Source organism: Cheilinus undulatus, linkage group 20 (genome assembly GCF_018320785.1).
Source record: "Cheilinus undulatus linkage group 20, ASM1832078v1, whole genome shotgun sequence".
NCBI lineage: Eukaryota > Metazoa > Chordata > Actinopteri > Labriformes > Labridae > Cheilinus > Cheilinus undulatus.
In genome coordinates this window covers 34,346,268-34,374,231 of record NC_054884.1, presented here as the reverse complement: position 1 = coordinate 34,374,231, position 27,964 = coordinate 34,346,268, and the positions used below count along the sequence as shown (strand labels likewise).

The window sequence follows — 27,964 nt, the reverse complement described above, 5'->3', positions numbered from 1 at the left end:
AACTTATGTGCTGGTTAGGTTTAAATCTTGTGTTTAAACCCTTGTTTTTAGCCCATCTGAGTGCTTAAAATCTGGTTATTTTCATTCAGACTTGCTGCAATTAGAAAAATCAATGATGGAATATTTTTATTGCATAAGTTTTTTGCTGTTAGAAAAAGATGAATGTTTTTCTTTTTTTTACTGTAATTGCTAGGCATGTTTTTGTTGGAGTTTAAGGTGCAGGCAGCACGCCTGGTGGTCAGTGAGCCCCCGCTGTAGTGCCAGTTTATATAGCCACCCAGGTGAAGAGAGAGGGGGTGAAGCACCCAGGTGAGGTGCCCTCTCTTAAGTGTTTTATCAGGTGCATGGGCTCAAATCTACACAGCTCAGCGGTGCACAGAGATAAGGTGAAGTTGTCATCTGTTAAGTATAGTCCATGTACACACATTTGAACGCACACACACTAAGCAGGGTATATTAGAGGGTGATGACTAATGACGGACAAGGGCCTTACACATGTCTGACGGCTGTGACGTTCCTCTTCTCTTCCTCAACGCTTTCTCTCCTCCTCCTCCTCCCGCTCTGACCTTTCTGCTCTGACAGCATTGTGAAATCTGAATGTGTAATGCTTCATAAAATGGATTTCATTAGCAGGCGGCTTGGAGTTCATCCAGGAATTGGAGCAGCTCTTAATCTGCTGTCGTTCAGCGCGTATTATATCCCTATTTTTATGTGTTTGTGTTTGTTGCAGGCCAGTAACACAGTGGAGGTAAACATCGAGACAGCAGAGAGGCTGCAGGTCAGCAGACTCGACTTCATGGCCTCGCTGAACAACGACATCAAACCTGTGAGTTCTCCTACATCAGTCGGTGGATCCTCTCTGTTTCCTCCTCCTGTGACAAATACAAAAAGTGTGGACAACATGTTTGTTTGATTTAGACAGCCTGCAAGTGTTTGGATGCTGTTTTAGCCGTTATACCAGAGTTTAAATTCTTGTATTATGATGACCTTATCTGGAGATGCAGTGTGCAGGAAGGTTCATTGAATTCTTTCAGTCTCAGTTGACCTAAAACACTCAAGAAAAATATCAAATTAATTCTCTCTCTCTCTGTCTCTCTGTTCCTATCCAGGCATTTGGTACCAACCAGGAGGACTATGCCAGCTACATCATGAACGGGATCATCCGATGGGGCGACGCCGTGTCAGAAGTCATGCAGGACGGGGAGTTGCTTGTGCAGCAGACTAAGAACAGCGATCGCACGCCCCTCGTCTCTGTTTTACTGGAGGGTACGACTCAAACACAACCACACATTTCCCTGGCAAAGTGCAAGGACATCCAGAGAACAACTGGGGTTGTGTTAATCCTCCTTCTCAGCCAGTGGTGCCCTCAGGCAGCTTACTCGCCACCTCTGTGCCTTACTTCACTCTCAATTTTTGGCTCAAACGTGCCTAAAACTTCTGCATGGTACGGTATTTATCAGGGATGAATTAAATCAGTAAATTTATCAGACTTCTATTTGACCAAAACCTGACGTTTTTTTCCTGTTGTTTTTCTTTAAGCCGAAGTAACAGACCTCATAGTTCCTGCCTGTATTACTGCAACCATGTGCATCATTATTACAGTTTCTAATGTTGTACATTTAGTTGTTATGATGAATATAAATAGGAGGAAAGCACAGTTTATCAGGTGGTACAATAAATATGTTTTTTATAACATTCCTGCAAATTTGAGCACTTCTGTGGCTTTGAAATCAGGTACATTTATTGGGACACAGATGGCCTAGTGGAGCGGATTTCAACCGGTCTAGCATCAGGACTCAACCCCACCATCGCAATGATAAATTGCCACCCAGATGTTTTTTTTTCTTTCAACTTTCAATTATAAGCATTTTGTTAATGAGAAATGTTGCACTTTGGATTTGAAATGGAACAAAATATGTGACGAATCAAAAAGATGGAGACATACTTTAAAATAAAAGCACATCATAGACTTCCTGCCTCATGTTTTTTTCAAGCAAACATCTGCGGCCCTCTCAAAATAGCTTGGCGACCCAATGTTGGGTCCTGACCCACCACTTGAGAACCAAGGGCTTAGAGGGTAGGTCATGTCCCTTCTACTGAGGCTGTAACCCTCCAGGTTTGCAGCCTGGGTTCAAGTCTAACGTGCAGTTCCTGTCCAACATGTCATTCCCGACTCTCTCTCCTTATTTTCTACATCATACCCTCTCTAAACTTGAATAAAAGCAATGGCTTAAAAAACAATCTTAGGAATATCATGCAAACCAGATTTCTGACCACATAATGATAACCACAGACCACTGTGTCTTCGGTAAATTGACTCCCATTTTTGCCGTTTCCTCTCCTTAATGCAGCCTTCTTCAGGATATTTTGCATCCTGGTGGGAAAGTGACGTCAGTGCATGCTCTCTTAATGTGGCAACTATGAACAAACAGTTAATTTGTGACTGGCTTTGTCCCTCAGGTCCACCCAACAGTGGAAAAACTGCTCTGGCTGCTAAAATCTCTGAAGACTCCCAGTTTCCTTTCATCAAAATCTGCTCCCCTGATAAGATGATTGGACACTCGGAGATCGCCAAGTGCCAAGCCATTAAAAAGGTAACACTCAGTGTTTAGCACGTCGATTAATTGCATCTGCAGTACATGGCTGCCCAGTTTTAATGTCATAGGATTGTTAGAGAGTTTTTCAAACCATTATTATGTTTCTTATTGTGGATGCTACATGGTATATCTCTGTTTTAAAGCTTTATTGACCTGCATGAATAAGATTAAAGTCAAGCAACTGTAGAACTGTTGAGGTTAAAAACATCTACTAATGCTTTTTCTAAATCCAAACTGACGTGCATGGCCTGAGGGCATGACATACAGTGATTCATTTGTTATAATTATATATTATTATCAGTGTGAGTCAAAATCTTTGCTTTAATCTGGACCTGATTGTTCCTTTTATTCCTTTTGATAGATATTTGAAGATGCCTACAAGTCCCAGCTGAGCTGTGTGGTTGTGGATGACATTGAACGTCTGTTAGGTAAGATCCAAGATGCCACTCAAGGAGGTGATTTACAGATCTGAATGAGTTTTACTGAGATGAAAACAGCAGATCTGCCCACCTAGGAGCTTGTGTTTTGATTTTGTACCCATTTATATGTGCCTTTTTCCTGCTGTATGACATATTAAAGGAATTGTGAATCAGTTTTGAGATAAAACGGGTGCAGTTAAAGGTGTCTCTCTTATCAGATTTTGTCCCGATTGGCCCTCGTTTCTCCAACCTGGTGTTACAAGCTTTACTGGTGCTGCTGAAGAAACCTCCTCCAAAGGTAAAGAGCATTTTGTTTGGTGTTTGTGCTGCATGTTTGGCGTTGCTAGTCCGAATGTGGCAGAAAGAGGGCAGCAGATCTTGCAGATGCCATCTCCTGAGTTGTTTGGAGTTGTTGGAGGTCTGTGGCTGTGGCTGGCATGTGTGAGCGGCTGTGTGTGAGTGTGTACGGTTATTAGCGAGTGTTTTGGTCCCGGCCTGTTGTGCTCCCAGTGAATGGTGGTGCTGGAGACCCATTTCTCATAGTCCCTTTGGTTTGTGAATGAGAGTATAGGCCACTATATGGCTGCATGTGCATGAGAAGTGGCGCGGGGCCGGCTGCTGAATGCCTGGCTGCAGTGCTCCTCTGGGGTTGTAAAGCGCTGGGCCCAGCGGGGTGCCTGGGGCCGGGGGAGGCCAGGGGGACACGGAGGAGAATGGGCTCTGTGAGAGAGCCAGGACCTGGCAGCACAGCCGCCTGTGTGGCACCTCATCTGCATGCAGCATCACAACCCCCCACGCCATGGGGGGGCAGCCGGCAGCCATAATCCCCCTGTCTGCTCGCCACTCCTCTGCCTCTCCTCCTTCGTCTTCTCCTCCTGGTCCTCCTCCAACTTGTCGGCTTAGCGGAGCTACATTTCTTTAGCTTCTCTTCTTTCTTCTGCGCTCATGTTTGTGTCCTCTGCTGTTGTCTTCTGTTGATTTGGGGTCTGTTATGCTTCTTTCTGTTGTCTGTTCCTCTCCTGTCTCCTGTTTTTTTCTTTCTCTCTGTGCTGTTGTTGTGACGTAAAACCCGAACACTCTGTCAGCCTTCATCTGGAACAGGACACAGTCACACAATCATGACAGAAATCTGAGAAATCTTTGGTCTTTGGTCTTAAACGTAGTCTAAAATTTGCCTGTTAAACATGCTGATGCTGGCACAGATGATACAGATACAGAAGTTATATGATTACAGATGTTTTCTATATGAATTCAGTAACATTTTTTAATGTAGGATAAAGAAGAATGAAAGGAGATGCTGTGTGAGCGCACCTTTATAATGCATTCCTTAATGCATTGTGTCTGTTTCCAGCAGCAGCACTGTTCTCTGTATTTAAAGTTACTGTAATATTGATGACGGATCTCCTGAAGCAGAGGAGGCCAGACATGTCAAACAACAAACCTGCCACACAAAGGACTCGCATCCCAGAGTGGGACGACGCTATGGTCAAGTCAAACTAAAAATGTGCTCTAGTGGTTGTGATCCATGATAACGGGAGTTAAAAGACCCTTAAATACCTACTTTCTGAGCGTGCATCAGCGATGAGAAATTATTGTAGGTTATATAGATGAAGTAAATCAGCACTTGATGGTTATTTCGGTCGCTTAGTAGTCTAACTTTTTCTAAAATTCCTGTTAAGTGATCTCACACCTGGAAGGAGCTCACCATTGCTGTACAATGTGAAAATAAATAATATTTACGTCCTTTTTAAAATGTTTTAAAAGCCATTTGAATACTTCATGTTCATAGGCTACATTCACACTGCAGTTAAAAGTGACCTGAATCTGATATTTTTTGCTCACATGTGACTCGTATCTGATTTTTTCTGACAGTGTGAACAGTGCAAGCCATATTGAATCTGACCTTTTTGAATCAGATTCAGGCCACTTTCGTGGTTCTGAATACGTATCGGATCTTTTGGAAGTTGACTGCAGTGTGAAGAGGCGAAAAAAAAAATCAGATCTGAGAAAAGATCAGAATTGAGCATTAAGGCCTGCAGTGTGCACATAGCCTTAGATCCTGTCTGACAACAGTTTTTGATTTCTGTTTCTCAAGTTAAAACTGAATGAGGGAGGAAAAGGAGTGAATTTGGGACCATTATGCACAGAGGGAGAGGAAAAAGTGACCAAACCTCATTTGATTGAAAACAAAGCTGCAACTTTAAATGACTTCCAGCACCCCTGTTATAAATGTCCTCATTTTTGTCTTACAACAAATGAGAAGAAACATTTTGTGAAAAGATTGAATGAAAACCCATAGAGGTGCTAGCTCTGCTTATCTTATTCATGCATGCACTGGTTAGTGCTTGGTCAGACCTGCTTTTTGTATAATGTGGTTTTTAAACACGTGGCAGCATCTTATATTGTGGGGAAAATGTTGGAAGTGTTTAACGGTAGCAGAAATCTAATACTGCCTCATTTTAATTATGGGTAGACTGATTATTGGCCTTACTGGTTATTGATATATTATTGATATAAGCATTTTTTTTCCGGATAATCGGCCAAAATCAGTTAATTCAAAGGAGCGCTACTTTGGCTTCACTGCAAAGTGTGTCTCCCCCTCTGGTTTTTTTTACTCTCTACAGTCTCCCCTAATGTCCCACCCATAACACTATCTGACTGGCTTGATATTACACAACTACCAGCCAATCAACACTGAGGCCTGAGTGGAACTGACACAGGCATCACTTCCTGTTTCCTGCTGCTACATTGTTGCTCTGTGCTGTTTCTCATGTTGACATAGTTGTCAGAGGTCAGGCTGTTGCTCAATTAGTCTGTTTTTTTCAGCTGAATTTTTTTGCAACGTTAATAAAGAAAATCGATCCCATGTTTTTCTAATTATGTTTGCACACTGACGTCGAAATTTTCGTCAGTCATATTGTTTTTTTTTGGAACGGGTTCGATTTTATGCGAAATTTTGCATCAGTCCAAGTCGTTGTAATGGGTGAATGATGATTCAAAACAGTGCCTGCTGCTTCCTCCTCGCTTGCTCACCATCACCCGACCCCCTCCTCTCTCTGTCTCGCACCTAAACCTCTAATTTGTTATGTGGATATCAGCCATGAAAATATAACAGATAGATGGGGACGCCTGTTGCTTTATTCTCTCTTGCCTGCTCACCCCGCCCAACCCCTCCTCATCCCTCTCTCTCTTGCACCAATACCTCACTTCAACGTAGTTTGCCGGTGTATTAACAATTAAAAAGTTGCTCTTCATTTCTCCAATTGGCTCAGTGCTATGATGCATGAGCGTGTGCTGTATGAAGCACTCTGTCAGGATGGATCCAGTGGGATTTTAAAGGAGTGACAGAGCCACAGGCTCACAGTACGAAACAATTTGCCACATTCTACTGATTTTTGTAAATAAAAACACATCGGACTCAGTGTGCAAGGTCCGAGTGTGTGACGTTTGGATTACGGATCAGACAAACACACCTTTAGTGTTAGATTTGTCATAATAAATGCATGTCTGTTGCAAATATCAGTTATAAATAGTATCAATAGCAGCCCCGAAAAACCAATGTTGACCCTGAATTCTAATTAGAATATCAGATTTTAAAATTTCAATATCATACTAATAAAGATCAAAATACATGTATACCTTTATTTACAATGGTGACAGAAAGAAAGTCCTTAAAACCCTATGCTGGATGATTTCTTGTCATTTATCAAAAAAAATGAATGCAAACTCCTGCATACTGTCTACATTGCAGCTGGCTCTCTTTCTCCTACAACAGCTTTGCAACACTGACAAATCACTGTCAGTCTACCATTGGTTAATGGAAATACAAAAAGATGCAAATTGCATTAAGAACTTGGAATTTCAAGTGTTTTGTGTGTCTCCTTTAGGGTCGTAAGCTGCTGATCATCGGCACCACAAGTCGCAAAGACGTCCTCCAGGAGATGGAGATGTTAGACGCTTTCAGCACCACCATACACATCCCCAACATCTCGAGAGGAGAGCAGCTGATAGAGGCTCTGGAGGTAAAAGACAAAATCAGCAAATGCACAAACATCGTACCTTCTCTTAGCTCATTATTCTGTAGTTGTTTAAATTGTTAGATACTTCATGCAGAACTTTCATATTGCATCACTTTTATGCTACGTTGAGGAAACATTTTAGATTTTATTCCCTGCAGTTCCACTATAAATTTCCAGATTTATAAGCTGCTTATCCTGTGCTGATTGCTATCCTTCCTCCTTCCTCTTTCCTTTCCTGACAGCTGCTGGGCAGTTTTGAGGATGTGGAGCGGGCCAGCATTGCTAAAGCTGTGAAAGGGCAGAGTCTGTGGATCGGTATAAAGAAGCTGCTCATGCTGATTGAAATGGCCGTGCAGGTGAGAGAGATACTTTATACTTTAGCAGAACAGCTATACTGATAGAATTGGTTGGTCAGCTAATCACACTGATCCAGACTGATATGTCTCTACGATTAACTGACAACAGAAACAAATTTCATCAACACTCATGATTGCTTAATTTTGTGACAAATCCAGGGACAGCTGGCTAGAGTCCCCAAGTTCCACTACATAATCGCGAACATTCGAACACTCTGTCTTTTGGACCAATCAAGCTCGACAGGCAGCCATTACCGTTCCAACTCTGGAGTTGGAGCCTACTCTCGCCAAAGTCGGTCAGGAGAATAGCAAAAACATCTCCACCAAGATTTCAGTCCTGCTCTTTTCTCTTCTTTTAATAAAGAACTATCCAGTTCTGATAAAACTGCCACTGCAGCTACATGTGGCTGACTTCTTCATTGGCTCTCTTGGTTTATTGGCTTCAACATATGAACTGCCTCTTTCTCCACAAATGGCACTAGTTGATCGATCATTCTCTGACTGGGAACAAGCATATCAGTTTGAAGCTTTGCAAGATGCATCTGCACGAAGTTAGCCCAGTCATATATTTTCTTTGCAAGGTTAGCTGCAGGCTTACTTTACTGAAAATGTAATGTGGCACATTTCTTTTTCCCTAAAGTTATGGTATTTAATATGTATTTTCTTTTTGAGTCATGCAGATTTAAGCACAAGAGATGCCACTCTTGAGTGGTGTTTTCAAAGTTAGAAAATTAAACATTTAAGTCAAGGAAAAAACAAATATACAACTGTATTCTAGAAAATCTAAAGTAGGTGTAAATCTTTTAACATATTTAAAGAAGTAATTCAAGTAGTCAAAGTGGATATAACTGGATATTGTGGTCAACTGCTGTCAAATTTTGTGATTGCACACCTACAGATATGAGCAAAAGTTAAAGGCATGTAGAGCGATAAGGATTCCGCAAAGGGCCCAATATGCCACAATCCGGGACTGGAGAAGGGAGCTGGGGGGGGCAGAGTCAAGCTTGACACATGCCCACACGTGCTGCTCTGCAGCCCAGGTCAAGCTCGATGGCATCTCTGTTTTCCTGACCTTTTCACCCAAGGTAATACGCCCCAGAGACCCCTGAAAGTTTTCAGGCCTTAGGGACACCCACAGCACACCCAGGGGCTTATGATAACTAAGGATGTTCCTGGGAATCTATTTCCCTACTCGGCTAAAAGCTCATTTAAACTAGTCTAGTCTAAAGAGGAGAAAATCCTTAGAAAACAGTCAAATTCCTCAAAGGGTAATTGTGTCAGCAAGCGTGATGTTATCCTGATATCCTCTCTACAGCATGACTAACATTAGAAGCTTGCGCCAGCCTTCGTTCCTCTTTGCAGATTAACATCATACTTTGATATGTGGCCTCTTTTCACATCGGGTGAATAGTTACATGTGAGCTCAACCCTCAGCGGCCTACATACCACTTCATTTCCATTTACTACTTTAAAAAACTGCCGTATCGCACTGTTCCTACTGTACGCCAACAGCTAAGCCACTGTTGAGCTTCTCATGTTTACATCCGGTGAAGTGCCAGCGAGGAAGGCAGTGGCCATTAACTGAAGCTACAGCAGCCTTTAGTGGCGGGGAGGTTCATTACAGTTCAAAGGAGCACGATAGACCAGGATTTTAATTACCTATAAAAATGATAGGTAATTAGTTTAACTGACTAGCAAATCCTGCGCTGGCTAATTTGATAAACGAGTTTAACCGTTTTACTGATTAACTGCACGCATCCCTAGTGGTAACCCTACTACCTGCCCAGCTGGTACCGTAGGCCAGGGGTTCCCAAACTTTTCAGCCTGTGACCCCCAATATAACAGTGTCAGAGACCGAGGACGCCCACTTTCCCTGGACATGATTAAAGCATAGGATGTCGCACAAAGCATTGTGTACAAATGTACATTTTAGGTAGTTTTTTTTACATTTTACTTAAATCTAAGCAAAATTGGTTATCCATAACTATGTTTTTAATTTAGATTAAAGTCATTTTATCAAGACTTTCAGAAAAATGGGCGAAATTTACCACTTTAAACTATACTAAATTTCTCTTTGTTACATTGGAAAGCATCCACAACCCCCTTTGATGTCTCGCGATCCCCCAACTTTGGGATTCACTGCCCTAGGCTATGCTTATTTGCCAAATCCACCCTTAACTCCACCCTAAAGGTGTAGACTTTTTTTTTTTCCAACATTGTTGTCCCATGCCCCTTGTAATATGCAAGGACATTCAGAGCGTGGCTGGGGTTGTGTCAGTCCTCCTTCCAGCCCAGTGCTGCCTTTAGGCAGGCTTATTCGCCTTATCTACGCCTTACTTCAGCTTCAACTTTTGGCCCAAACATGCCTAAAGTTCTGCACAGTAATGTATATCATGGTGAAATCAGAATAAAAAGTACTTAATTAAATCCTCCAGGGAAATGAGTGTTCACAATCATCATATTCTAACAAAGTGACTTTCAGTCAGTTTTTTGCAGAGAAAGAGTGAGAGCTACTGTTTAGAGAATGGTTTTAGGGATGATCTATCTAAAATAAATCAGACAGTTGATCATACTGTAAACTTTAGATCAGGAGAGAGTGGATTTGCCCTTTTCTTGTTTTTCTCTTACATAAAGAAGGTTTCTCTTTCCTTCTATAATGTGATGATATTGTGAATGTGGTGCTGATGAAATCTCGTTGGTACTGGTAGTATCAGGCAACAGAGAGGTCAAGTTTACCTGTCATTTCAATAACTCAGATCATGTAACAGTTTTTATTTCAAATCCCACAAAGTTCAAGTTGTCTCAGCCCACGTGTTATTGTTTTCCTGAACTTTCTCGTCCCTCCTTTTCTTCGACATCTGGCCGGCACTCTCAGCCGTCAACAGAATCTGTCTCAGTCACAAAAAACTGTCATCTATCAGCTGGATTGAAAAAAGTGTGTGGCTTTGCTGATGATTTGTCGAGCAGAAGGATCCAGTTCACAAACCATCCTCCAAGCTGTGGAGTCCTAATACATTTACGGTTATGAAACAGCCAAACTACATTCACATGTTGTGAATCAGAGGGAAGACACTCATAGAACAATCCTTCACACTTCTTCATGGTTTCAGGGCACATACAAGTGCAGTATATTCAATTCTCTTCAGTTGTTCTGCGGTTAAAACGTTTTCATGTACATTAAAGTTATCCAACTGTGGGGAAAAAAATGAAACCATACATCAACAGCTCATCACAAACGTTTGGCATCCTCTGAACTCACTAGTTTGTTTGTCTGTAGATAAGGACAGCGTGTACGACTCAAGTTTACTCGCCTGTAGAGGTTTGTGGTTTGGCTTTGGAGTCATGTTTTTGTCCAGTTTTCCACCAGCCTCCATAGAAAGAAACGTGGTTATACATAAGTGTTTACGTGAACACACTGTTATTCTGTCAAAACACCAAAATGACCAATCAGGTCAGATATGCATTAGTGCAAAAACAAATATTCATAAAGAAGGACTTTGGAATATCTAGGTTATTTAAGCGCCACAGAGGCAGATAAACACTAATCTGCATCATACTTAAGCTTAGGAAATGCTACTGTACTCTCTATGGTGTAAAAGCATAATTTTTAAAATGCAAGGTAACAAACTTTTTGAATTTTCCTTGTGATTGACCCTTCCACAAACCCCAGTTCCAAAAATGCTTGGCTACTGTTAAATGTGAAAAAAACCCAAAACAGAATACAGTTATTTGCAAAATGTTTTGAACCATATTCCATTGAATACAGCACCAAGACAAGATATCTGGTGTTCAAACTGATTAACTTTACTGTTTGTTTGGAAAAATACCCACTTTCTGAATTTGATAAGTGCATTACATTCCAAAAAAGCTGGGACAGGAGCATGTTTAAGCCACACTGCTTTGACTCGTGCCGAGTGTGGCATTTCCTTGCCGAAATAAGCAGGAATTTCCCTGAAAAATCATCGTCTGGATGGAAGCATATGTTGCTCCAAAATCTGGAAGCACTGCTTTACAAGGCTGAGCAATTGATTGACATTTTCACATTTCAGAAGGTGCAGTATTTCTATAACCTGGACTGTGTGTCAAAGGCTATGGTCCCACTGCAGGCCTTAATTTTTCAGAGAATGGTTTACAAAAATTCTACTTTCCTTGTTTTTGTATGTATTTGTATTAATAAAATTGAGAATAACATACAAATGATCTCCTTCAATACACTAATTCATGCTAAATTTGAACGAGTTAGAATATTCTTAATCATTCACCAGTACACCCCACACCATCGCAGATGCTGGCCTTTGATCATTGCATTGATAATAAACTAGATGGTCCTTTTCCTCTTTAACCCGTAGGACTTGATGGCCATCATTTCCAAAAAAAAAAAAATTGAAATGCGGACTCGTCCGACCACAGCACATTTTTCCACTGTAGGTCAGTCCATCTCAGATGAGCTGAGACCTGGGGAAGGTTGCAACACCTCTGGATATAGCTGATATATGGCTTTGGCTTTTCATGGTAGAGTCTTTACATTTTAAGATACAGCGATGCACCGTGTTAGGGAACAATGGTTTTCTGAAGGGTTCCTGAGCCCACATTGTAATATCCGTTACAGACTGATGCTGGTTTTTAAAGCATTCTTGCCTGAGGGTTTGGAGATCACGGGAATTCAATGCTGGTTTTCAGTCTTGCCCCTTATTTGTAACCTTGCAAAGCAGATGGATACGCCCGTTTCCGTGTTTCTCACTGGCGAATCCATCTTGTTGAGCTCCCATCTGAACTGTTTGGGCCCAGTTAGAAAGTGGCAGGACCAATCAGCGTCAAGGGGAAGTACTTTCGGGTGCAGCAGAGTCGTGATGTATGCAAGCAGGGAGTAGAGGCCGGTGCAATCATGGTGGAAGACATTAGTGTGGATGCTGCTATAGCGTAAGTTTTATCAGTACTTGACAATATTTCCTTGTTAAGAGAAGAGCAAAGAACAGCAGTGAGTTGTTTTCTTTTCAAAAAGGACAAAAGTCATGTACTGACATGTCTACAGTCGCCATGGTTCGCGTTATGCAGTTCTATATGGAGTTTACTTATTGCTCTAATTGGCCCGTGACAGACAGAACGTTCATCCAATTACCCTCCAAGTTTTATCAAAGGCTCTGCCCTTTCCAAACCGTGTCTATGAGTGGTTTACCAGATGGATTTGTGAAACAAATCCATCTGGCATGTCAGGTTACCTTACATGCAGAGATTTATTTGGATTCTCTGAATCTTTTGATGATATTATGGACTGTAGATGGTGAAATCTGTATTTTTTTGCCTTTTACATTGAGGATTGTTTTTCATAAATTGTCAGATTACTTATGCGTGCAGTCTTTAACAAAGTGGAGAACCTTGCACCATTTATTTCAAACAACTGAACCTTTCAGATGTGCTCCCTTTATACCCAGTGATGGTACTATCCCCTGTCACCTATTAACTTGCTCACCTGTGGAATGTTCTAGGGGATTTTGGCCCATTACACAACATTCCGGATTTTCTCCTTTCCCCCGTCCCAGCTTTTTTTGAAATGTGTTGCAGGTGTCAAATTTAGAATGTGTGTGTATTTCAAAACAAACTACAAAGTTAATCAATTTGAGCATTAAATACATGTTTTGAGTTGAATGTAGGTTGAACAGATTGTGCAAATCACTGTTTTCCATTTCTGTTCATATTTTACACTATGTCCCAATTTTTTTGGAATAGAGGTTTGTAAATGTTTAAGTGGCACATATAAAAACCCCATCAAGTATGCTCAAAATGCAACAGACATGATAAATCATCAGAGTTAAGACTTCTAGCTGTTTAGCAGCAGACCTGCAGCAGAAAGTGACCAGGCTGTGACAGTCACCTGGTGTTAATTCCTCTCCTGACTGTACGTCTGTGGTATGTTGATGATGTGTACCGCCTGTTTGTGGGAGCTGATGCTGTGTAATTGCTGTGGTATGCACAAATGCAGCCATGTTTTGCACCGTGCCCCCCTCTCTGAAGAAGTATGGATGTTTGCAGAGACATGCTGCAAACATCCACACATACACGCACTCACAGCCAGCTCCAGTCATCTTTTCTCCTCTCATTCCAACATCTCTGACGCTCTCATGTCTTCACTCTGGTAGCTACGGGCGATTCCAGACACACTGTAAGTTATTGCATAGGTTGCCATTAATTTTACTTCCTCTGCCCCTCCTCCTCCTCTGCTGCTGTGAACTCCAGGACCTTACACTTGCTGTTTTGTTTGTGCATGAAGAAATCATTGTGAAACCCATCTTAATAAGAAGTCTGTTTTTCAGATGGACCCTGGTCACAGAGTCAGTAAGTTCCTGAGTCTACTGAAGGAAGAAGGAGGGTAAGTTTGTCCTTCTGTCTCGTCCTTTCAGTAAAATGACACTGAACACTCACATCACGCTGTCACTTTAACCTTTTTTCCTTACAAATGTCGCACAGAAAGGAAAATCAGTACAAGCTCAGAATGTTAACATCATATCAAGTGAGATTAATAATAGACATTTTGTCTCTTTTGCAGACTGGGTTCAAATAAGTTTGTGGCAATCTAGACTGGCTGGAGCCGTATAGTGACAAAGAGGCATCCTTCACTGGTAAGACGGCACGGCCTGAATCATGCTCTCATTTTCAGCTCATGATGTCCCCTCTGGAGTTTAGGCAGCCAGTGTAGAAATCTCTCAAATCTGAGTCTGTATTAATACTCAAAACACTTCACTGAACAAAAGAAAAGGGGTACAATTTTGAGGAAAATTAGTCGATGCAGTTTTTGTGGTCATTGCCTCGGTAGCTTAGAAAATGTTTGATGCAAAAGAATCAAAACTAGGCCAAAAATCCCAACTTTTTTGAACTAATCTCAATAGGAATTTATCTTCAGAAAACCTTGGATAATCAGCAAAATCTAGACATCTAAATTTAAATGTGTAATGAGATTGAAGTGCTTAATAATGTCTGCATTTTCATATATAAAAAATAGATGTTTTAGCCTAAAAGTCGAAATAACATTTTCAAGAACTTTAACATTTTGGGAAAAAAATCTTTCATAAATTTGGTGTATATAATGCAATTAGGTGTATAAAACTCACTTTTCATATCTATTTTCAATCTAAAAAGTTTTTGCAAATTTATAAAGAATAAAAAACTGAAATATCACATTGAGATTAGTATTCAGACCCTTCTCAGAACTTAGTTGAAGCACCTTTGACAGTGATTACAGCCTAGAGTCTTTTTGAATATGATGCAGAAAGATTTGCACCTGGATTTTGGGATTTTCTACATGTCCTCCTTGCAAATCCTCTCAAGGTCAGTCAAGATGGATGGGCACCGTTGATGAACATCCAGTTTCAGGTCTCTCCAGAGATGTTCTATAACAGGGGTGTCAAAACTGATATTGAGTCCGGGGCCAGATTTGATCTGATGAGAAGTCCTAAAAGCCGGACTATTGTGAACGTTGATCGCGAATTCTGAATTTAGGCCTTACCTAAGACCCTAACGAGGTCAATATTTAACATAAACTGTCAACCTCATTTTCACCATTAGTAGTTATGAAAAAATATAAATGAACTGATAAATCATTCTGAGATGAAAAAAAATAAAAATGAGTTTAAAGGCTCAAAGTCTGAGATAAAGTCAAACTTTTTAGTTTAAAAGATGAAAACGTGGAATTTAAAGGCAAAATCATGTTTTTAAAAGGCAAATAAATGAGATAGAAAGTCAAAATCACAAGCTTAAATGGTAAAAATATGACTTAGAATTTTTTAATTGTGAATCTTGAAGGTCAAAACATGAAGAGTCAAAAGTTATAAGTTTAAGTCAGAATTGTGAGATGCAAAATTGAGAATATGAAAGGACAACATTAATTTCTTTTCCCACCTTCCTGACTTTTTATCTAACTTCTTTTACTTTTTACTTTTTCAGATTTTTATCATTTAAAAAGGATATTTTCAATTGTCAAGGTTAAGTTTAAACGTTTACTGGAGGAAATCTGCAGACGTCATACTGCTGGGCCAGTTATAATAGAAAGATCGTGTAATCTTGTGGGCCGGATACAACTGTTTCAAGGGTTGTCATGATGGGTTTGAGTCAAATATGTCTAATACTGACTGGTGAAAAACACATGCAGTAAACAGCTCCTCTGGTTTTGGTATCTAGACAGGTAAATTGGTAGGTTGATGCTGTAACCGGCAGCTCTAATCAAGAATGGACTAATGAGTGTGTCTTTATCATGCGTCTTATTTACTAATAATGACTGACGGGGGATTTTTGTGACACTCTTCAAGCATCAAGCAAATCCAGAAAAAAATGTTCTAATTTCAGATCATTTTGGGTGCCTTTAATAGCTGTAGGGATTAATGGAAACGAAAAGACACTATAAATACCATAACACATTTTCCTCACATTTTCTGAATATAATAATCTTCTGGGGACCTGATGTGGCCATAGCTGTCCCAGTCTGAGCACCGTTGGACAGGCTTTCATTGAGGACATCTCTGTACTTTGCTCCATTCAGCTTTACTTCAACCCTAACCAGTCTCCCAATCCCTGCTGCTGACAAACACCCCCACAGCATGATGCTGCCACCACCATGCTTCACTATTGGGATGGTATCAGGCAGGTGATGAGTAGTGCCTATTTCACTCCAGACATGAGGTCTAGAATGGTTTCTTTCTGTCTGAGAGTCCTTTGGGTGCATTTTTGCAAACTCCAAGCAGGCTTTCGTGAGTTTTGCACTGAGATACTTCCGTCTAGTCACTCTGCCATACAGCCCAGATCAGTGGAGGGCTGCAGTGATGGAATTCTGTCCCATCTCCACACAGGATCTCTGGAGCTCAGTCAGGGTGACCATCGGGATCTTGGTCACCTCTCTTACCAAGGCACTTCTCCCCTGATTGCTCAGTTTGGTGGGATGACCAGCCCTCGGAAGAGTCCTGGTTATGCCAAACTTTTTCTAATTGAGAATTATGGAGGCCACTGTGCTCTTGGGAACCTTCAGTGCAGCAGAATGTTTTTCGTAGCCTTCATCAGATCTGTGCCCGTCAACAAACCTGCCCCTGAGCTCTGCAGGAAGTCCTATGGCTTGGTTTTTACACTGATATTGTCAGCCGTGAGGCCTTCTATAGAGAGATGTGTGCCTTTCCCAATCATGCCGAATCAATTTAAACTCCAGTCAAAATGTAGGAACATCTCATTAAAGATCCAGAGAAATAGGAGGTACCAGAGCTAAATTTCAAGTGTTTTTGCAACGTGTCTGAATACTTATGTCAATGTGATATTTCAGTTTTTTCTTTTAAATAAATTTGCAAAGAATTCTAAAATTCTGTTGTCACTTTGTCATGACGGGGTACTGAAAGTAGATTAATGAGAATAAAAATGTATGTTTTTAAACTGTAGCATCGGGCTGCAACACAACAAAACTGAAAAAGTGAAGTTATTGGGGGAAATCTGACCTAGAGTTAGGTTAAAGATGGTCTAGTGCAGTGGTTCTCAACTGGTGGGTAGAGACCCAAAAGAGGGTCACAACGCCCTTTTCAGTAGGTCGTGGATGTGGGAAAAAATTGTCTATGAGACTATAAAACATGCATGTCCTGTTTTTTTGTCATTGTTTTTGTTACATCTTTGCCCAAAGTCTACTATTTTTTAATCAAATACGGCTGAGTGAGCAAAAAATTCCCCAAACTTTGTGTCACAATTCTCCTGGAGGAGTTGATGGTGGGTCCTGTGACTCAACCAGTTGAGAACCACTGGTCTAGTGTGTACCCACCACAAACTGTACAGCAGATAATAAGATTAGACTTTAGCTTAGTCAAGGTTTTCTGTAATGATGTGCTTTTTAAACATGCTTGTTTTGCCCTGTCTCTTTCTTCAGTGACATGCATTAATCAGTCTAAGGTTCAAACTGCAACATTTTCACTGAATACTGTAAATTTGAGTTCCAAGCCTAACCCTAACCTTAACCTTTGGAGGTTAGGCCCTAACCAAGGGGTGTCAAACTCAAGGCCTGGGGGGCCAAATTTGGCCTGTGGTGCAGTTTTACCTGGTCTGCAAGATTGTATCATATTTTAATTAGAACTGGCTCTCCAGTTCTAATTTCCTCCAGTATAGAAATATAAATTTAACCTTGAAGATTTAAAATATCTTTAGTTAAGTCGTAAAAATTTAAAAAGTGAAGAGAAATAAAAAAAATGAGATAGAAAGTTACGAATGAGGGAGAGACAATTTGTGTTTTCATTTAATATTTTCAATTTACATCTCAAAATTCTGACTTTTCATCTCGTATTATGGACTTTTAGATTCCCATTTAGAATTTCAAGTCATATTTTGAAATTTGAAGATCATGATTTCAAATTTAATCTCATATTTTGCCCTTTTAAAATTCCTAAATTTGATTTTTAATCCCATATTTTGACTTTTTAAACTCATGATTTTGAATTTTATCTCATATTTTGAACTTTAAGATTCACAATCTTAAATTTCAAGTCATAACTTGACCTTGTAAACTCTAAATTTTGTTTTTTACTCTCATATTTTGATGTTTTCAACTCCTTACTTTGATTTTTAATCCCATATTTCCATCTTTTAAAGTCATTATTTTGAATTTTATCTCATGTATTTACCTTTTGAAAACATTATTTTGACTTTGGATTTTGGGTTCTCACCTTTTGAACTAATATTTTGACTTTTTATCTCAGATTTTGAGACTTTAAACTCATCATTTTGGCCTTTTTTTGTTAAATCTCAAAATCATTTATCATCAGTTTTTCTCCCCTTAAATACCTGTGAATATAAGGTTTACAGTTTATGGTTAGATGTTTTTCCTGTTGGGCCCTCAGGTTAGACCTAAATTCAGATTTTGCCCCCCCCTTGATGAGTTTGACACCCCTGCCCAACCCCTTACCCTATCTTAACCCTTTTTCCTTGAAGGGGGTGGTGGGTGTCAAGGTTTGACCACTAAAGAACCGTTGATTAAGACAATGAAAACATAAAATGTTGAAGCTCATTCTAGAAAAGATAAAGTTGAAATCTTGTGCTAAAGTTTTGTAGCTTCATCTGTGAAACTGTTCAAATGTAATCTGAGTTCTAGTTGCACGTTGTAGATTGTGTTAAAGTTTCAGGATGCATTTCTCTTTTTAAAGTTATCCTGCTACCTTACTAATCCATCTCTGTGATACCCTCCCTCATGAGGAGAAGCTGCCCACGGTGATAAACAACAAAAACTTGAACAACTTTTCAACTCAGAGCCAGTCACAGCTTTTGTTTCTCAGCACAGCCTCAGAGGCTTATGGTATAGTTAGCGCATGTCGCACCTAAAATAGGTCGACCAGACAGGTGCTCTCTTGTGGCGGCACGTCTCCTCTGCCTGCCTGTCTCTTCTCACTTTTATTTGTCTCTCTTCGCTCAGTTGCCGAGGAACGGAAGCCCTTAAAGAAGCTGGCAGGAGGAAGCAAGCGAGAGATAGTTTCCGTCTGTCTCTCTTTCTCTTTCTGCATCCTTCCTTCTCGTCCCTGAAGCTCGGAGCGCTTCTCTCTGCACTGCAGCTCTCTGCAGCCACCATCCTCCTCCTCCTCTTCAGCACTATGTGAACGTGTAAAATAAGAAAAATACGCCGTGTTTGTGGCATCTGTGTATATTGCATTTTGACGACAAGTGCTGTGCTCTCTATGTGAGGCCTTAAGCACTCCGTGGGGATTTTATACATAAAGATACTGTTGAAAGTCGACGAGCATGCACAAACACTAATCATAACACTGTTTCTATAGGTTTGTATGCACGGATTTGTAATCTGATCATTCCATGAAGAGATCTCACTTTGTTCTTATGTTGTTTACTTGCTTGTGTCTTACCTTTTTATTTTATCAATAAATTAATTCTATAACTATGAAGCAACCCTGGAGTTAAGGCTGGATTTACTTAATCATTGAAGATACTACACAAGCAGCATTCACCCTGCTTTAAACATATGTTACATGCATTTTAAAAAATATTTCATGAGGAATATGAAGCTCTAAAGTTACTGATTTAACTCCTCTGCTGTCTGATTTGCCAAAAACCCTCTCGATATACTGTGACGCAGTCCAAATAATAAATAAAAACACTTTCCTACTGCTTGTTTTCTTCATTTAGTGTTCCCCTCATAATTAAAACATGTTGAAATCATAAAAGATCCCTTTATAATTACAATCTAGCTTAATTATCTCATAATGAGAAGAAATTTCACTCACGATGGGATGAACATACTCAGACATTAGCGGTTAACCTCCAAACTATCAGTGTTGCAATCATCCAGCAGCTCAACAGGAAAACATAGTCAGCTTTTTAGCAGCAGCTACTGCAGCACATCTGTGAAAGTTCTAAATTAGATGCAGATTTATGCTTTTTACCATCAAGATTGAGGGTCAGATTAGCAAATTTGTGTCTTCAATTATGAGTCGTCAGTTATGGTTCTGCTAAAGTTAGAAATTCTGTTTCTGGACTTGTTTTTATATTCAGGGGATATTAAATGCTTTTGTCTTTGTTTTTGATAATGAGGCATGGACGTACTCCTGTTGTTCTAATTGCAAATTTGCAATAAGAATAGTCAAACCTTTTCTCCCCTGTGCTGTAAATTTGCATTTCTTTTTTGCTTTTGGTGAGTATGTAAGCTTAAAAGAGTCACCATGAAATCAGGTGCATGAGCTGCAATTTTAAGACCAACTTTTTCATCCAAAAAGATGATTTCTTTGTAACACTGCTACTTGGCAATAAAGCTTGTTTATTTCCCTTTTAAACTGTGCTACATTTGTAAGGATCATGCATTTGTGGGATGAGCAGCAGAGCGAAGTATGTGGCTTGTGCCTATAAAATATGCCAAATCTCTGCTGATGCTGAACAGTTTATTTTGCTGTTGCTACTGATTCTTGTTTTGAGCTTCTGGTACCCCCAGGTGCTGACAATCAGGTGCCTGATTATCAGCACCTGTGAGCATGAGCCCTGCTACAGTGGTCAGTAGTTGACTGCTCCAAGAGTCAGCATGGACTGATCTGGATAGGGCAGCTTCAAGCTGGTGTTCAGCAAAGTTGTGGCATTATTTGAAATGTGAGCTCTGGAACATCTCCAAACTGAAGGCCAAGTTCCATATAAAAGGGGCAGTGTCAGGTACTGGTTCCTCACCCAAGACTGCAAGCAACCAATCTCGGGAACCGGAACATGTGGAGGAACATTATGTTCAGATTCTGCCTACAGCTTTTGGATCATAGGATCAAAGTGTGGAGAAGACGTGGGGAACGCTATGCTGACTGCTGCACAGATTACACAGGTAACATGGTGAGATGGTGAGCGGTATCCTTAGTAGTCTGCATGTGTTTTTAGCCCAATTCAGACCAAAGATTTGCAACAAGACTTGTGAACACTTGCAACTGCTTTCGATAGGCTGCCCTGGAATATTTTGAAAACCTGTCAGTTAACACCACTTCAACTGGGGGGAGGACAATGCATTGTTTCTACAACAACTCTCATAGTCTCTCAACTTAAAGTAATGCAGTTCTTAAGATGTATCTTGATAATGAATGATATCAGGCTGTTTGATTCATGCTCATCAGATGAACAGGATTTCTATTCCCTATTTCACATTTATCTGCTTAGGACATCCAAAACATCAGCTGATTGTGATCTAATGGAGTGAATCAAAGGCAACATCGTGAGATGGTCTGATTGACGATCTTTAGGCAGAGGAAAAGAGATCCTGACCCAATGTGCTCGCTTTCTTTTGCTACTGCGGGTGTTCTGTTAGAGGCAGGCTGACCTGGACTCATTAATTTCAAACAGGATATTCGTGGCTCGATATCAGGGGAGGTCTGGCTTGATTTGGAGCACTAAAGTCACAGATTGATACCACACACTTGAGGATTATTTGGGCTAATGATCGGTTAGGGCAAGCCTCAAATAAAGTGACAAATCAGGCCTTAAGTCATGTTAAAGTTGTGCAAAGCCAGCCAAATTCAACAGCCCCCCAAGGCTAAGACCGCCATCACCAACGTGCCAGTTTTGAAGTGTAAAGACAAAATCCAAAAACATCCATACTTTGTTGTTTTTACCGCACATTAAGTGGAGAAAAATTTGCAATTCCTAGGGACTCGTTTTAGCTGTGGATGAATACATATTTTGTGTTTAAGTGAGTGCTTCTGGCTGACGGTAGCCTATGTGGGAAATAAATTATAGAGTGTGTTCATGGCAGTGAAAGAGCATGTCAGTTAGTACAACATTGATGTGTTTTTAATAGTTTTTGGACAACAATTGAGCTCCATGGCACAGAGGAAGGAGACATTGTTGGTTTGTCTTTTCATGGAAATTGTTGACATTAAGAAAAGGTTTTGAATGCCTTCCTTTAATATCCAAGTTAGGATTCATTATTTCTGCATGTATGTACCTTAGATGAACTGTTTGATTATGCAAGAAGCCTTTTCATCCCAGTTAAATTCAGTGTATGAGGCTGAAAACAAAGACGAGGAGGCAGTTTTGTTCTTCAAATATATAATCTTAGTTCAGTCATACAGATATATACATTGTATAATAAATAATATTTATAAAAACATAACATTTACGATTATAAAATAAAAAGGGAATTATTCACTTTAAAACATTTGTACAAAACTTTGGATATAGCGGGAGGGAAACGTGGGTGAGGGGAGGGTACTGAACACAGAAAGGTAGGCCCAGGTAGGGAGGAGGGGAGAGGGTGGGATGGGGTATCTGTGTAGAAGATGAGCAAAATGCTAAGCTATGTCACAAAGAGAGGACAGCCTATACACTACTGGGTACTTTTGTTGTTGAATATTACTAACAGGGAGCAAGTGGGACAGTTAAAAATGCTGTGTGGAATCCTTCAACCCCCCATTCAGTCAATCTTTAGTTTTCCTGTCACTCCTGTAATCTAGCTGCTGATGAAGTTTCCCAATACCCTTCCACTGAAGACTCTAAGAACCAGGAATCAACAATTGACCCTTTGTTAGCTCTCTGATTGACTCACAGCACCAATCAGAGGGCTCCCACCCATCACAACACTGCAGGGCTTCTTTTAGTCAGACAAACTTTGAACAAAATCTCTGCAAACCTGAATGTGACAGGAGAAGTTCTGGCACACTTTCTTGCTTTATGCTGACATATTTATTGAGTTCCACAACATTTCAGCCAACCTTCCTGGTTTTCATACCTATGTAACTGGGCTTTTATCAGTTATAATGCTTCTCTTGTCGTCTCACAGCTAGACTCAATCCAATTTTTCCTTGATTTTGAATAGCCTTGGCACAGAGTTACAAAGGGTAGTGGTAGTGTGAAATGGGAAGGCCTCTCAAGCTTCTGATACGTCATCAGTACACGGCAATTTACAGGACTAGACATGATGACGATACTGCACATTTTTACCATGATTGTTGTTTGGATTCAAAACCGCCATGACACATTGAAACAACATAAAATTATGATGTTAAATCATTTTTGCCTTGCTGATAAATGGAGTCAATTTTTTGTCAAAATATAAAAAAAATATCTTAACTTGTGATAAACTTGTTTGCACACTGATGCTGAAACTTTCCGCTGTCTTTCAGAATAAGTTTGATTTTTGTGGGTTTTTTTTTTTGCATCTGTCCAAGTCATTACCGGGCGACTGATAATTCAGAGCAGTGCTTGCAGCTCCCTTCTCACTCTCTCCCGCCCCTAAACATCACTATTTCCCTATACATTATGTGGATATGAACTGTAAACTACAATACATGATGGCCAAAATCTGTATTCACAGCCAAGTTACAGAGACTGAATTGAAAAGTTGCGCTCCATCTCTCCAACTTGGAACAGTGACATGACACACGAGCTGGTGCCATATGAAGCTCTGTGTCAGGATGGGTGGACTAAGTTGAATGCTGTTACACCAGATGTGAGTAAAATCATCTGTGTCAGTTAATATCATGTGAAGTCAACGTAAAGATGTGAGAAGACTCAAGTTTACCTCAGGTGGCGCAAACGCTGCAAATGTGAGGCGTGAATAGCGCTTGCTTTGTTTATTTATTTACAGTTGAAAAATCTGAACTCAAGCAAATTACTCATGCTGAGATGGCCAATCAGCATGGAGATAGGAGACTGGAGTATCTTGGAAGGACCAGCCTGTCCGTCTGTGGCCACCCTAGACAACACAACATGCCTGTTCTACTGGCACGGGAATAAAAAGGAGCTTGCTTGGAGGAAAAGTGAGTTGTGAAAACATTTGTCTGTCACTTGATTTCAGCCATTTACTACCAAGTTACCGTTGGCTTTGGGCTTTCCACAGCAGATGCAAGGCATCAGTCACTCTCACACACGTAATTTGACTTGTGAGTGTGGCGAGTTATTCGTGCAAATTTAAAAAGATAAGGCGAATAAACTCTCTTTATTTGCACGCTAAGGTACACAGAAAAAGGTGATTGTTCACGTCTAGTATGAACAAAAGATAAGGGCTTTAGAATCATCCTCTGTGCTTTTTACATTTGCATTATGAAATTGTTTTGCAAATTCTTGCAGTTGATACAAAAATAAATGCATTGGACTTGCTGCAAGGTTTGAGTGCTTCCAGATGGATGTGTTTCACATCCATCTGGAAAACCTTCCATAGACACTGTTTGGGAAAGGGCAGGACCTTTGCAAAGAAACTCAGAGGGTTACTGGCTGAACATTCTGTCTGTCACATCTTTACATCCAATCAGAGCAACAAAATGCGTGGCATCTTTTTCCACTACTGAGTACTCCATAGAGTACTGCATAAAAACTCAATGCTATTCTTTGTTCTTTCAACGAAGAAATGTCATCAAGTTCTGATAAAACTGGCACTTCAGCAGCATCCACGCTGATCTAAGCCAAGCCATAATTGCACCGGCACTGGCTGCTTGCTTATGTCATGGCTCTGCCACGCCCGCAAGCACTGCCCCTTGTCGCTGATTGGTCCTATAACTTTCAACCAGGCCCAAACTGTTCATACAGGCACTTTGCAAGATGGATTTGCCAGTGAGAAACACTGAAATGGGCGAATCCATCTGCTTTGCAAGTTTAGTTTGTAATTGGATGCCAGACAAATACTGGAGTCGGTGTGCATAGACCTTAAAAGATTTGGTTTGGAGTGTTTTTCTGGAAAATCTCTATTTGAAGTGCCATGTAGCCCAAACACCTCACCCTACCTTAAGACTCGTGAATTCTTAGATTCCATGTGTTGCCAATGTCAGGACAGGATACTTTTACATTTTTCTTGTTTTCTTGATATTTTTTTCAATAAAGGAAAATATTAAACCCATAGAGATATTTGAAAGGGACTTGGGGATGCTACCAGGAGAAGGAACTAATTTTGTAACCTTGCAACAATAGACATATGGATGTTTTGGATGGTAGGGAGGTCCTGGTTACTGCAGAAAACACAGATGATGTAGACACAGGTCTCCCATACATCTATAGAACCTTTGTCTTCATTCTTTCACAGAGGCCAAGTTTCTAAACAAATCAAATCATCGAATAAAAAGAAGATAAATGAAATTTGGCAGGGTATTTCCAATTGTTTGAATGGAAAGAAGCCCAGCAATGAGAGTTTTTCTAACCTTGTAACACAAACCGATGAGGGTTGGACTTGACAAAATCTCAAAAAACGTCCAGATTTTTAAATTATTTCAATGCCAGCTTGAGCTGGCAGCTAGTGTTTTGGGTAATACTAACAAAATTCCATAAATCAACTTCTTCAAATTTTAACTCTTCAAGAGGGAAGAAGAGAAAGAAGGCTTGGCTTGAAAGCCAATCAGATCCCACACTGCGCCCTTTACATGTCGTCACTTGCCTCCCTTTTTCTTTTTTTCTTTGTTATAGTGATGATTTGCTCAGACACACAACTTTAAAATGGACCTGATGGATTCACGAAGTGTTAGATATTAGATCCTCCATAGTAAGCATGCTAAAGCTTCAGTTTCATGAATTAAAAAGCCTTAAATTCACCTTGTTTTCATGGATCATCTCCTCAGATTGAATAACTTTTGACTGTGTTGCATTACACTTGTGGAAATCATGAGAAATTTACAGGTTGATGGTGCCCCCGGATGGAGAAACAAAGTTGTCATTCATAAGAACAGCTAGCTTGCAGTGAAAAGAATTTTTCTCGCATAAACAACGCTCAAATCTTTCCCACCTGGAGCTCCGTCTAACTGAATAGTGCATACATTTGTTAGTTAGTGGAATGAGCATGCTTGTTCACACACATGCTGCATACCTCCAGTCCCAGCCCGATGGTAATATTTCAGAAATGCAGGGCTATAAAATCAGGCTGTAGCATATATCTTCCAGGCTCCCCGGTTGACTGGTGCGGCAGAGTCAGTCAGCAACACTGAGGATTTCATCAGCTCAGTAGTTTTACAAAAAACAACAACAAAAAAAAAGAACAGGACCGTGGCAGCTTCCAAAGCCCACCTGCTGTTTTCAGTTCAGTTCAGTTCAGTAGTTACAAAGTGATGGTTTCCTGGGGCTGTGTTCAGTTTCACTTACAACTAAGTGATGCTTGTAGAGGTTGGTTTAGTTACAAAAAAAAAGGTAAACCAGCTAGATGAGCCGGAGAAGTGAGGTGTTAGTTAGAAGATGCTTTTTGTTCAAAAGCAAGAGTCTTTTTTTTTTTTTTCCTTTTTTTTTTTTACTGCATTAATCTCACATGTAAAAAGTGTTACTGTACATGCCACAAACATTGTGCTGGCATGAAGGGGGGAAATAAATAAAGACAGAGAGGGAGGGGAGTGGTGGAGAAGGAAGGGGAAGTCATGGTCCAATAGGAATAAGGGAAAAGTGGCACAACTCGAGCTTCTTCCCACATTTCTGGTCAGATATTATGGAAATAAAGTGGTCTGGAAGTGATTCTACAAAAAAAGCTAAAGAAATATCCATGACTGATGTGCCATCACCCATTAGGGCCTGAGCGTGTGCTGATGAATATGATTTTGTGTTTTGGGAAGTTAGGGAGTCGTGCAGGAGTTGGAGGTTGGGTAGGAAGTACTTGTAGTCCAGCAGTCTGTTTCTCTGAGTGCACAGGCATTTCTCACTTACACGTGTGCACGTCATAAACGCGCACGCACTCCTGACAGCTGACGTAGCAGCACCAGTGGAAGATGCAGTGACACTTCTCCTTGCGTTTCTCAGTCCGGGTGTTGTGGCCGCGGCCGCAGCACAGCAGGTCGCAGCCCTCGATGCCGTGCGACGACACGTTGCATACTCGGTCGCGTGTCCCGAACGAGCCGGTCTCGGGGTTGGGTTCACAGAAGTTCGGCGAGCCCTCGTAGTAGACCAGGTCTCGCTCGGTGGGGTGCTTGAAGAAGTTGTATTTCACTCGCAGGGTCTCCACCCAGCCTCGGGACTCTCTATGCTTCTCCACTACCATCTCTGAGGCGCTGTCGTACTTGTCCTTCAGGTAGTCGCCGAGGATGCGGAAGTCTGGCTGTGCCCACCAGCATGTCTTCACCTCGCAGCTTCCTGACAGGCCGTGGCATTTACAGCGCAGATGCATGTGGTCCAGAATGGTCTGAAACATACAAAGACACTTCTGGTCAGTTTGTAAGAATATTTAAAGACGTTTTTTGGGTCCGTAAACAGAGGCTATCCGGACTTGAGTCCTGGCTCCTTCACCGCAGGTCATTCACCCTCTCTCCCTGATTTCTAGCTCTAATGTCCTAAAAAATAAAGGCTGAAACAAATAATATCTGAAATATTTTGAAGGCAAAGTAGTGTTTCCTCTGGCAAACATAAATCTAAGAGGAGAAAATGATAAAGAAGAGTTTATCATGACCTGCTGAGACCCCAAAGGTTCGATTCTGGGGCCACTTTTCTTCAATCTCTAAATTCTCCCTATAGGACAAATTGTATAACACATTGTTGTGAGTTCTCTCTGCAGATGACACTCTGATTTACTTTGCTTTTTTATTATGCAACTACTGTCCCTTGAGACACTCTAGTAATGCCAAAGGTGAGTTGATGCAAGCAGATTTCCTTCATCTTGGTAGACACAAGGCAGATATTGTCTCACAACAAGGCAACAGAAAAAAATTCATGCGTCACAGATAAAGGAATGAAGTCCTGAGTTGTCTTTCGGATCTCTTTCTGGCTGAACAAACCTCCAACTCCGCTATCGAGTCTATTTGAAATGCACTCATAGTACTTTTCATGACACTTGTAGCCAAGATATTCATGAACAAACTTGTAATGAAGAGCATATAAGCTTAGCTTAGAGGTTTAATTGTGTGCCCTGTGCACAGAGGCTATAACCTTCAAAGCAATGGCCCCAGGTATGACCATCCCATCACCCCCGCTCTCTCATCTCTTCACTAGACTCTGCCCACTGTTCTGTCCTCTTAGAAAGGCATAAAAGCCTAAAGTTATCTTAAAGAAAAGCTGTGAGGTCGAACTTAAAATGTCCTTTGGTTGTGTCTCAGCATCCACTTTTTAAAGTCTGCAGGCTGTAGAACTGAAATAAAAAGGTAGAAGGACAGAGTGGATTATTCCTTTAATTTCCTAGAATGAGCTGGCCTTAATTAGATGAC

General features: G+C 40.7%; 2 protein-coding genes across 3 annotated transcripts in view; one reads left to right on the top strand and one right to left on the bottom strand.

The window, feature by feature from the left end:
- The window catches only part of LOC121528091 (vesicle-fusing ATPase-like), a 42,137-nt gene extending 21,961 nt beyond the window's left edge, over positions 1 to 20,176 (top strand). The window contains exons 13-22 of the mRNA XM_041815244.1: positions 731 to 826; positions 1,110 to 1,266; positions 2,461 to 2,594; positions 2,959 to 3,025; positions 3,235 to 3,314; positions 6,904 to 7,038; positions 7,278 to 7,391; positions 13,703 to 13,758; positions 13,936 to 14,008; positions 18,811 to 20,176. Coding sequence (XP_041671178.1) covers positions 731 to 826; positions 1,110 to 1,266; positions 2,461 to 2,594; positions 2,959 to 3,025; positions 3,235 to 3,314; positions 6,904 to 7,038; positions 7,278 to 7,391; positions 13,703 to 13,758; positions 13,936 to 13,966 — 870 coding nt within the window. The 3' untranslated portion in view covers positions 13,967 to 14,008; positions 18,811 to 20,176. The remainder of the gene's footprint in view (positions 1 to 730; positions 827 to 1,109; positions 1,267 to 2,460; positions 2,595 to 2,958; positions 3,026 to 3,234; positions 3,315 to 6,903; positions 7,039 to 7,277; positions 7,392 to 13,702; positions 13,759 to 13,935; positions 14,009 to 18,810) is intronic.
- A 6,293-nt stretch (positions 20,177 to 26,469) lies between these two features.
- Positions 26,470 to 27,964, bottom strand: part of wnt3 (wingless-type MMTV integration site family, member 3) — a 42,121-nt gene continuing 40,626 nt past the window's right edge. For both annotated transcript variants that reach the window (XM_041815767.1, XM_041815768.1), the window contains exon 4: positions 26,470 to 26,949. In XM_041815767.1, the coding sequence (XP_041671701.1) occupies positions 26,470 to 26,949 (480 nt within the window). The remainder of the gene's footprint in view (positions 26,950 to 27,964) is intronic.